Source organism: Chamaea fasciata, unplaced genomic scaffold (genome assembly GCF_029207755.1).
Source record: "Chamaea fasciata isolate MVZ Bird 193981 ecotype frontalis unplaced genomic scaffold, bChaFas1.0.hap1 SCAF_23, whole genome shotgun sequence".
Taxonomy (NCBI): Eukaryota; Metazoa; Chordata; class Aves; order Passeriformes; family Sylviidae; genus Chamaea; species Chamaea fasciata.
This window is the reverse complement of record NW_027094108.1, coordinates 369,769-382,097: the sequence shown is the minus strand read 5'-3', so window position 1 is coordinate 382,097 and position 12,329 is coordinate 369,769. Positions and strand designations below refer to the sequence as shown.

The 12,329-nt window shown below is 40.7% G+C and overlaps 1 protein-coding gene across 2 annotated transcripts in view; it reads left to right on the top strand.

Annotated features, from left to right (window-relative positions):
• PEX14 (peroxisomal biogenesis factor 14) overlaps positions 1-12,329 on the top strand; it is a 71,221-nt gene that overhangs the window by 44,704 nt on the left and 14,188 nt on the right. For both annotated transcript variants that reach the window (XM_066203179.1, XM_066203180.1), the window contains one exon: positions 11,652-11,774. In XM_066203179.1, the coding sequence (XP_066059276.1) occupies positions 11,652-11,774 (123 nt within the window). The remainder of the gene's footprint in view (positions 1-11,651; positions 11,775-12,329) is intronic.

Here is a 12,329-nt window from a genome sequence, read left to right as displayed (position 1 = left end):
CAAACAGTGCCCTGCTTGCCCTGCGCAGTGTTGTACCTGTGCCCGGCATGGTCCCTGTGCTTTGGGACTGTAATGCCACGTGGAGAGAGAGGGATCTGCTCAGGGCAGCCTTGGCCCTTCATCATTGACCTCGACTGAACAGCCCTTTGAGCAGACCTCTGCCGTGATGGGGGGTCACTTCTTGGCATCCCAGGGAGGAGACACAGCCTTATGTGGTGCTCAGAAGGGAGGATATTCCCATTTTTATTCACTCCCTTTTTATTTGGATGGTGGTTTCTTTGTTTAGAGAATATTTCCCATCCCAGGAGCTCCAAGAGCTGTCCTCATACTTTGAACTGCTTCAGCTGCCTCCCCTACTGATCTGGCTTGTGTTATATTGCAGGAACATGGCCATTAGTGTTTTTTAATGTTCACTCCAGTTTCCGTGTGAATTCGGTATAGCCACTCCCATTTTAACTCCTGGGCTGCAATTTTTGTGAGGCTTTAGCAGACAACAGTGTTTAAAATATAGATATTTCTTTATTTCCTTATTGAATATTCAACCCCAGTGACTGGATTTTGAGGGCAGCACCGGGTTAAAAGGAGACCAGAGAAATGCAATGTATTTTAGCACCCAGTCAAAGCAATGCATGAATTTGAGTCCTTGATGAGAGTTAGAAATCTGAAACTATTTCCATAGATGATCTTAAAAAAAAAAAAAGTATAAATACGTTATTTGAATAAATTATTTGTTGCAAATGCCTTACCTAACTCAAGTGCATATAAGGTATGTATAAATCCTCACACCTGTCAGTCTTTGCACATGATGATTGTGCCCATCTGAAATGTTTTAGAAAAGATACTGTGTAATATTATTTCTCTCTCACAGACCTAGAAACTGAGGCAGATGGAGGTTAAATGGCCTACACAAGGTCAGTAGCAAGGCTGGGAATAAAACACAAATGTGTAGAGGCTTTTTATTATACTAATAAGGAAACTCTGGAGGTGTGTTTGGCATGGTAATCGGAACCCCAGAGAACTAGAAGCAGTTAGTGTGTTCTGTGCATGTCCCGAGGGAGCAATGATGAAACTCCTTTTCTACCTTACCAGTTCTCTGTGTGTGGTCACCATAGTTTTTACACCACTTAACCTCATTATTTTTAGTATTGTTAGCATTAGTCGTCCTTTGGGCGTTTAATCCAGGCTCTTTAATTTTCTCCAGAGCCCTGAAGAGGCTCTGTGGAAGCCACAAGGGGAGAAAAAAAGCAATAAACAAACCAAAAGATGAAAAATTGTCTTTTGAAACTTCTTCTATTTTGTTGACTTGTCCCCTAATGTTTTCTGTCTTTGTTTTTCTTTCATCATGAAGGACCCTGCTTAAACGTCTAATCTTGGTTTCTTAAAAGTTAATTTACTATTGTTTCTTTCTTCCCCACCCAAGATTAACATCCTGTGTGATGACATAGATGGTTGTTGTCTAAATGGATGTGATGTAACCAACAAAATTGTGTAGGGTGGGTGGAGAAATATTTATATACTTGTGTTAAAAATTACAAAGTAGGTTTGTCTTTTAAACAGAAGGCATTTCAACACTGTTACTGGCAGCATCAGCCTTTAATTTTACAGGTGGCTACCTTTCTAGTTACATTCAGCAAACAATATTTTAATGGCATGTAAAAAATTTCTCAAAAACAGAATAACGAGGAATGAGGGTGATTTATAATCTGTTATGAATTCTTGCTGACATGTCTTTTTATAATAGTGTAGTAGCATCTCTGTCTTTCTGAGGGAAGTGCAAACCAGATTTACCTGGAACATTTGTACCATAATAATCAAATATGTAGCATTTAGATGTAATTTTTTTAATTCAACTTATCTTCTTAGTGTGATGTTACCTGACTCACAGGTGTCTAACTCTGATTCCAATTTATAGAAATTGGGTTAGAGGAGCCGAGATGCACTATAAGGTTGTGAGAAAATACCTGTCAGAAAAAGGCATGTGTTCATGGCTCCTCACCCAGTGTTGGTTTCTTTACATTTCCACAGTTTTCTATACACTCTCCCATGTTTTTTTACATTTTCTTAAAATGTGCAGCTGTAACTGCGAGTTCTCCATGCTCCCCATAGCAACTTCCTGACAGAGGGAGTGTCCAGTGTGCCCTGTCACACCGTGTGTTCAGTGCTTCATTGTGTGTTCTTCAAACACTCAAACTTCATTTATAGACACTTTATATGATTTTTCCTGTGATAAGTCTGTACAAATGGGTTTGTTTTGTTCCTTTCTGAAGTTCAAAGTAAAAGAGGAAATAAATAGCATTGAGGCAGGTTGCTCTTCACAGTGCAGTTCATCTTCGTCTGCAGAGGCTGCTCTGGCTGGTCTTGTCAAAGGCAGAAAATAGCCAGGTGCTCTTGTTACTGTGTTTGGGGCAATCAGTAATTCCAGAGTACTGCAAGGAAACGGTGCATCAGGACAGATTTCCCATTCTAGTATATAAAACTAAGTCATCCTTCAGATGCTCTGAAAAATCTGGTTAAAGAATTTCATATAATGGCTTGAATTGTTGTTCTTTTACAAGATTCCTTTCTTTTGAATGGCGAGTTGGGCAGAAAGAGTGGCAGGTTCTAGAACTGCAAGGCAGCCCCGTCCAGTAATCCCAGATCAGCAGTGACTGATCCGGAGTTCCAGGTAAGGGCCGGGCTTTGAGGTCAGGCCTGACACAGTCTGTGTTCACCCCCTGCCACAGAAAGGCCTGGAAGGGGATTCTTCACTGCTGTAACAAAGAAGCTGGAGTGACGAATGTCTGGTTGACTGCAAATCCCCCCTGGCCAGCTCCTTCTGGATCAGTCCTGGAATTCTTGTGACATGCTGGTTCAGGTTGTTGGAAATACAATTTAAAATTGGTGTTCCAAAGGTAGATCAAAACCAAACCGCCTGTATTGCCAGTGTTTCACCTTACTCGAATTTAAGACCACCTCTGGCTTTCTCTTTAGAAGCTCCTAAAGATAATATCACAGATCAAAGAATAGCCAAAGGCTAATAATTTTGTTACTATTGCTCAAGAAGCTGCTTAACAAAATACATTTTGTTCACACACAAAATAAACGGATCTGCAGCACAAATGTTTTCTGTCACTGCTGCTATTAAAATATGTGGTAAGCTTTATAAGCTATGGTAGTGCATGGGTTTCTTAAGGGCCACGTACCAAACTGTCCTGCTTTTGGAAATGAACATGTAGAAGAAATTAATATGTTTTCACCCTTACAGAACGTTTCATGTTGTAGTTCTCCATTTAATAGGAAATTGCATAGGCCTGATGTGTAGTCTGAGCGAGTTACTTCATTTCTGTGTGCCGGGTTTTTCTTTGCAGCCCGTCTTTCTTTCACTCAGATTGATGGATGCTTTGGGTCTGACTGCCTTCTATGGTCTGCACAGTACCTGGCCCCACACCTGCCCAGTGAATGCCTTTTGGGGTCTCTGAGGGTTAGTGTGATACAAATAATGAGGATCAGGAACCGTCACTGGGAGACTTGTTTCTCTGCAGGAGTAGCAGCAAGAATTTACAGGTCACAGTTTGGATGTGCTTGGAAACTTACCCGTTTAGTGTACCTAATATTTGTTTTCTCTGAACGCCTGGTCTTATTTCTAGGGAGGTTGTCAGTTGTGGTAACGAGTCATGACAGCACTATGGTTACTGGAGTGGTGTCCCTTCCATTAGCTGGATTTTTTGCTCTCTAAGGACTTCTTTTAAACAAATGTCAGAGCCCATGTTATGTATTGTTCCTGACAAACTACCTTAGAACTTGTATCCTGGCATAGTCTTCAAAGCCTTCAAACCCCACGTAGATATTAATTTGAAATAATTTCAGATATGCATAGGTTTTTGTTCTTATGTAGTGTTCTCACATCACGAACTGGCTGAACGTTTGTCCTGTGTTCCTGTGTGGCAGCACTGGCGTCCAGGTTAGTCCCACACGTTGTGTCTGCAGCTGTAGCCACGCAGCAGACAAGGGGACATACTCTACCAGTGTCCACTCAAAGGAGGCTTTCCATCAGGTACTGTGCTCCTGTGATAGTAGGAAGGAAAAGCTGGAGGCAGGAGACCTAAAAATAAAAACGTCACCATCACAGATGATGAGAAAATAAAATTGCCTTCCATTTTTAGGAGAGATTTTTATTTATGTCATAGAAAAGTTGTTTCTTCTGTCTTCTTTGCTGACATGGTGATTCTGTAATAGACAAGTCTTCAAAAGAAGGTACCCAAGTTTGAATTTATTCTGTGTTTTTGCATATATCTGTTGTGTAGGAATGTAAATGGGCTTTGTAACAAAACTTCTGGTTCTGTAATTCACATTGGTGAGGACTTCTGGACCTGTCTTGCCTGATTTGGAGTCATGTTGCTATCTCCTTTTTTTCTCTATTTTGAACTATTTGTGGAGCAAAAATTATGCCTGTTGAATTATGCTGTCTGCTGCCTGAAGATTTGTTGTAGATTAATTCAAAAAAGAGGTGTCCAAATCCTGTTGAGGCTGTGATAGCACTCCATATACTGGGACTTTGGCATTGCAGAATCCTGAGCATTAGTCTTATTTTCGTCCTGCATGTTGTTCCTTGAATTCTCCTCATAGTGCCTTGACCCCTCAAATGTATAGCTTAGTATTGGGAGCTTTTACTAAAGGTATCTCTTTCTTTCTTTCTTTCCTTCTTATGTGGAACATACTTGATATAAGCAAGGAGCTTACTTTACATTAGAAGAGGAAGACCTGACCTCTCTTGCTGCAAGTGAAACTGTATTTTCCCTGCCTTGAAACTACCAGTGAAATGCATTTTGGACTGACTTATAATGCTGTGATTTATGCTGTGGTATGCTTTGCGATATTACAATGTCCTTTTGCCTTTGTGTTTGATTTTTTCCCCTCTGATAAATTTAACTGGGTATTTACCCAAAATGCCCATAGGAGAGTGAGGCATTCTTCCTGCTGTTTGCTGCCTCAGAGAAGGAATCCCATGGTTTGCTTCCCCTCCCATTAACCTCACCGCAGTTTCTTTTCTGTCTTTATCCTCCTTGTTTTGAAATAGTATTAACATGGGAGATATTTTTAAATAGAAAACTGGAAGAAGACATGTTTCTTATTCATATGTATACACGTTAGACACAAACGTGAATGAGTTACCAGAAGAACCTTTTTCATTTTCTGTTTTGAACTTCTCATATATATAAAACTGAGAAGAAAAGTTGTAGTACTTGTTCTGTTTCTCCCATTCCAAGACATGCTAAGCAAGTCACTTGCCCTTCCTTATTCAGAGTGAAAATACTTTGATCCAGTTTTCTGAAGACAATACTCATTTCATAGGAATATTTAATCAGTAGAAAATAGAGAGGATTTAGTTTGTTTGTTTAGTATTTAACCAAGTGAATAAGGCAGATTAGGGGAAGGGGGGACACTGGACCCATAAACAAGGTGATATATAATATTTTTTTTCGTTCTCCTTTTAAATAAATACCGATCAGCTTTATGTTCAGAGACAATAGGAGCCGTTGGCTTAAATTTGCAGTTTACTGTATTTATGGCTGTAATATCAAGGTGCTGCCGTCGTAATTTCATGCCCCAATGAGAAGAGCAAGGTCGAAGCAAATGCTTCCATCGGCATCTGCTAACACACTAACTCATAAACAAGGCCCGGCTGGATCAGGTGGCACGGAATAATACAGGCTAATGAAATACAGCACAGCTTTCCATTACTGTTAGTTTTTACAGTGTCGTCATTACGTGTAATTTATGTTTAAAAAATTCAATTTTATACAAGGCTCTGGGAAATAGGGGTCTGCAGGTCACCCGACGACTTTTAACGGCTCTGAGAGTCCTTATTGCACTCTACTGTTCCAACAAAATGTTAATAATAAATAATAAAAAAAATCCTCTTTTACTTTTTCTCTGGTTTGCATATCTTGCTCTGTCTTTTTAATTACAAGTGGCTAAGGAGAGTTTGGGGCTCTAGATGATGTCAGGAGTTATCCCCTTTGCTGGTGCTCCCAGAGGGGGGTTACTATCTGCTTGCTTTTCTTTTGTCTGTCTATCAATCACCCGGGATCCTGTAAATGGAGTAAACACAGCTGAGGAGAGGGAGATACTTAACAACCTCTCTCCCAAACCCTCACCCTCTGACATTGCCCTCCTCTCCTCCATTACACTTCATTTTATTATAGACTCCAAAAAGCTTGGCTAGGAAGAGAAACTGCTGCTGTATTTATTTATTTATTTATACTTGTTATGCCAAAATACTTTTTATTTTAACCTTTTCATTCCTGGCTGACTCACTGTGTAATTCCTAGCATTGTTCTGTTAGTCTGATTTTCCTTCCTTATTTTAGTGCTGTGCAGCTGAGGTTAGAGCACCCTTATCAGTTCTGATTGCTGCTTAGTCACCCTGATGGGTTAAAGTGTATCATGTTTCCGAAAGATTGCACTTGCATAATTAACAGTCTCGTAGGTGAATAGAGCTGTAAGAATTCAAAGCCCTTTCAGCAACTTTTCAAATTACTTTTATTTCTGTATTTTTCCGCCTGACAGTTGAGACCAGTCCATGTCCCTTTGATGTGTGGGTTCCTTTACTAAAGTTTGAGCTGGAAGTGCAGTAGCAGGATGTTTACATTGAAATGCAGTGTCTCAGTGTAAATCCAGGGAAAAAATCAGTGTGATGTTTCTGAAACCTTAGGTTTTATTCAAGTGTTGGGTTGGGCTCAACCTCACGAATGACCATGTGTGAAAGAAAATGGATCAGGAGACTTTGCCTTTTTGACCTTTTTGAAATACATTCAGCTAAGCACAGAGTAGGACGCAGCAGACAGATTTGATAACAGTCACTCAGCTCTGCACGTAACTGACTGAACAGGTGGAATCATTAGTCTGGATCAGATCCCAGAAGGATTTTATGATGATTCTTTTAAAATGTGGCCATGTTCTTTCTGAGCAGAGTTGACTCAGTGGCTTCCAGGAACAGAAGTGTAATGTCATTGCAGGGTGCCGACCAGCAGATCTTCCTTTTAGTCATGTGATACCTGGCACTAACTTCAGGTGGTCATGTAGTTTGTTGTAGCTAAACGAGTCGTCCTGTCCTGCTTTGTTTTCTCCTTACTAGAAAGTGTGTGAGAAAAACCCGACAGCTGCCGTGCTCTGCCCCACACCCTCTCCTGCCTCTTGTCCCTGCCGAAGGGTGGGTGGGGGGCTGCTTCAGGGTGGTCTCCTGGCGTGGTAGGAAAGCTGGCTTTGGAAACCCACCAAGGAACCGAAGTTTTTCCACCACCTTTCCTTATTATGGCAGAATTCTTAATTTCACCTAAACAGAAATGTCTCCCCAAAACTGATACAGCCTTCAGGTTGCGAAATATTTGTGTGAATTACTGGACTGAGCAGTCTAAGGGGGAATATAATGAAGAAAAATATATTTTCAGTGCATGGGATGGGAAAAGGGCTGTCACTAATATGTCGGAGCCTGTGTCAGAAGAAGAAAAAGCAGTGGCTCATCTAGTTAAATTCGTGGAAGGGTTTTGCATTGCAATTATTGCCAGTTTGTTTTGACGGAAAATAGGTAAAGTGCACATCTCCAGAGTTTTATTTTCTCTCTGCCAGAGGTTCAGTTCTGACCTGGGAGCTCTTCTCGTGTCTGTATGTCTAACCTCTTCCTCCTCTGTGAAATACGGGTAAAAGTTCTGTAAGTATTCCTCTATTTCAGAGTGGTCATAAGAGGAACAGTATTTGGATGTACATAAGGTCCTTAAATAGTAAGAGTTCTTATAAAAGGACATAAACAGACAGTCAGGTCTTAAAAGTTCTTGTGCAAAAGAGTTCTTTGTACAGCACCCGAGGTGCAGACACCAGGAGATGCTTGTGACGACCCATTTCATTCTCTGACTTGCTCTGTTTCTGTTTGACTACAATTTACAGAGGCTGAGTGATGCCTGCAAATTGAGTGGCAGCAGTGACAATCAAAAAAGATGGTCAGCAAGAGCCTTTGAGTGCAAAACAATCATGGGTGCTGGATTATTCAAATCAACACCCTGAAGCCTGAAAAGGAATTTTTAAAGCTTTGTGAAAATTATGAGTAATTCTTTGCAATGGCTGTGGTGCTGTAGAGGAATGAGATGGATGGTTGGGGGAAGGGAACAGGTTTGCATTCTGTGGGGCTCTGAAGACAGTTTCCGTGCATCCTTCTCAGCTCAGTCCTTGCTCAGTACCCTCTGCGGTTAGATTATTCCTTGCAGATAGCAATCAACTGGAAGGAAGTGTGTGTCTAATTTGCATGAGATTATTTAAAACAAAAAAAAGGTCTGCATTAGTCAGGGTGATGGTAAACAACGCAAAGAGATGCCTTTTATAATATAGCCGTGGCTCAGCTTTCAAAGCCAAATATAATTCACTTACAATTGGCAGTTTCCTTTATTGTTCCTTTTAACCTTTTGCATTCTGCATGGACTTGATCTTACTGCAGCCGCAGAACAACGAAAATGTTTGTTTTCCAAAGTGTTGGAAAGTGGATTTAGAGCAATTCCACTGTTCAGCTGAGGTGATTTTCTTGAGATACCTGTTTGAGAGCTATACTAGACACAAAGCCCCAGTTTTTGTGACACTGCTTTTGCATCCAAGGGCAGTGGTATTATTTTGGGGTTGCCAATTTCCTGCTGGATTAGAACAATGAAGGAACATGGATACTTTTTCATGTAGTGCAGTGATAGGACTGTGATAAAATAAAGCCAGATGAGATACTGGAACAGATGACACTTAGATATGGTTTAGAAATTCACACTTTTGTATGTAATGAATAGATCCGAGTTGAATAATTTGGGCATGGAAAATTCATACTGTGTGCATACATAGGTGGTGAATTTGAAAAAAAAATAATTTCAAAGGGAAATGTGATGAGTTGGCTATAATTGCCTGAGGAGAGCCTTAGAATATCTTGTCCATTTTTGTTACTGTGTGTGAGAAATGACCAGCAGGAAGACAGGTACATTTCTGAGTGCAGAGGTGACATCGCTGAGTGTCCACTGTGCAGACTTACTCAGTATATATGCTTAAGGAATCAGCTCCAGGGCTCCCTCGAGGCCAAGATCACAAGGCCTTAAAAGCGCCTTGTCCAGGTGAATGAAGAGGTTTTCCAGGCAATCCCAGTCTTCTCCTCTGATAATTAAGAAGGGATGTAGTTGTGATGTTCTTCTGTTTATTGCCACTAGTACCATGGCCAAGACCACAAGGCAGCAGAACAGTCCAGGGAAGGAGTAACAATTCTAATTTGTACTACTCAAACCAGGAATTGCAGTGTGAAAGGCTTCCCATGATTCTATCATTCACATCAGCTTCTTCTTCACAGCACAGCAGGGTTTAAATGAGAAGAGTGATGCTTGTCCCTAGTTGGCAAGGTCAGAATAAACCTAGAGGTGCAATTGATTTGCAAAGGATTTTAGCTTTTTTCTCAAACAGGATGAGAATATAGTATGGTTATGAAACAACAGACATTGTTTTCTGCCCTTTTTGCAGAATGAAGATCCTCCATTACTTCTGGTGTTTCTAAGTGTTAAATATTATCAGATTTGCACGGAAATAGAGCAAAATGCCACATTTGCAGCCAGCAGCTAATGTTGTCTCCATCTTTATGAAATCCAGTACTTGCTGGTGATCTCCAATGTTGGCATCTGTTTATGGGTTCTACATTGGTTAATTGGTAGCTGGTTAAAACCATTTCTTTCGGATTGGACTTTGCTTTTTAACGTGTATCAGACGCTGTAGGTACTGCTTTTGTGAGTAGAGCAATATGCTGAGTTGTGTTTATCTGCCTTTTATTACTCTCACTGCAAGTCTTGTTCCATATTGTTTTGTGTGGCTTTGGTTCCTTACTGTTTGAGCCACATATCAAATACAAGTCACAGGGTGATTCTGTCAGATTGCAGGACCAAAGATAGGAACTTTCCATTTCTGATACTGTTTCTTACAATGGCAAAATTTTGTTAGAGAAATCGCTGAACTTCTCTGAAATGCTTGGTGGAGTAGATGAATAGTGTCTCACAGGAACTCACAGTTTCTCACGCGCTCACAGTAATAGAGAGAAGATCTGTTAATAGTTATAAAGATTTCTGAATACCACAAGCACTGTGTTAGTGCTTATGATATTAAATAACAGTTGTGAGACAGGCTTGTGTGTTCTGGCAATATTGTTTGTGCTGCAGATTATTCTGTCCAGAACCCCCAGTATGCAGTGAAGTTAAAGATCCTGAAAAAAATTCTTGCAGCTTAGCTAATATGCCTAGTGGCCTGATCATTTTCTATATTGCATCTCTCTGTAATATTAAAAAGCTATTTTTTTAAAGTGGTAAGGTCAGGAATTTCATCTCCCAGCAATGCTTTATGGCTCTCGTGCGAGGGTGATGGAGAGAAAGTATTCCCCCATTTTTTTCCCAGCGCTGTCCTGTTCATACCTTTTTCCTCTCTGTACTCAGTCCCTACAAGAATCATGTGAGAATCGAGTGGTCTTCCTCTTACCTTCTAGATCTCTTTCCTTAAATCCAAATTGTCACTTCCTGCCTTTCGGAGTGTTTTTGCATACACTGGATGTATGGTGAAAGGTCCTGAATCCCTTCAGGTGTTCCTCCTGGCAGGGACACTGGGTTTTTATGTGCTTCTGTGCAGGAGAGTAACACAACAAATGATACACAGCTGTCCAGCTCCCACTTCATGGTTGCCATCTGACTACTAAATTCTTTTTCTAGAGGATGTTTTCTCCTGTTGGAAAAAATAATCCAGCTGTGCTTCCTTCTTCAGAGATGCTGGTCATCGAGAATCCTTTAGCTGCTTTTCTTTTCCCCCTTGTTGGCCAAATTCTTTCCATATGTTGTGGCCAATTACAGATGGTCATCCTGGCGTTTCCTGATGGCAGGAGTCACTGCAGCAACATCCCATGTGTGCAGTGTGACTCCAGCTCTGTGTGAAATGAAAACCAGGCTGCCCTGGGGCACTCTAATCATGCACCAATGGGCCAGGGCAATGCTCAGCCGAAAGTTGGGCTTGGCCTTGTTTTGATCTGTTTTGTTATAGTTTTATTTCCTCCTTACATTCTGTGTCCCATTCATACTAATCACAGTCAGTCCTGATTTTTTTTCTTTTTATTTCTGCATTTGTCATAAAATAAAGCAAATTATTCCCGTCTTCGGAAACGATCTAGACTAATTAGTCGTCTAACCCAATAATTAGTTTTTTGTTTCCCTGTCTGTTTTCATGCATTATTGTTAGTTTTTTCCCCTCTTTTTTTTTTTTACACCATTACAGATTAAAATGAGCCACATTTGCAGTTGATGGTATCTTTTTTTCGGGGGAAGAATGGAGAATTGCAATAGAAAGCTACTTCAAAAGCAGCAATAAACTCAAGGATAAATTAAGGAAATTGAATGAGCCACATTTGGAAGCAGCGTTGAGGCTAATATTCTGTCGCTTAAGGTTAAATTGCAACAGAGAAAGAGAGAGGGAGACATTCCAGTGAATCCAAAATTGGGGAGGCATTACTGCTCAAGTCAGTGCCAAAATTCTTTGCAGCTTGAAAGGGTTCTGCCTGGCTTGAGAATTTAATTATGTGTGCATAAAGTGGGTAAAGGTGCTAAACTGATTTCATTTCCTCTGCTCCCCCAGGCCTGACAGATGAAGAAATCGACCTGGCTTTCCAGCAGTCGGGCACGAGCACGGACGAGCCCCAGTCCCCAGGTCCTGCCACACTCCCGGTGCCAGCTCAGCCTCCTCACCCCGTGGTGTACAGTAAGTGCCACTTGGAAAAGTGCCTGCTCCCTGTTGCTTTCTGCTGTGATTCCTGCAGAGATTTCACAGATTCCTGTGTGGCATCCTGGATTTCAGTTCAGCTGATGACAAACTTCTTGTCCAAATTAGACACCAAATGTTACTTTGAATGCACTTTGTGGTTGTTGATGCCTGTGACAAGATCGTGTTACACAAGGAAAATGAGATACAAATGATCACTGTCTACAAACAAATGTCATCCATACCAGCCTGTGACACCTCTTGACCTGAAGGTGGATAGTCAATGCAGATTAGATTCTGACACACTGTAAGGACGTCAGAAAAGCACTTTGTCAACAGGGGACTCAGCCTTCCCTTCTAAAACTTGGAAAACTTTTCTCTTTGGTCTTAAATAATCTGAGGTGTGACAGCAGAAATTCTGTGTAGACTATGTGGATGTGATTGTATGATTTTTGTGTACAAAATACACTCTCAAAGAAATTTTAGAATCCCAACATAATCTGCGTAGACTCAAAATTTACATATATATTTGCATTTTAAAACAAACCTCGCAAA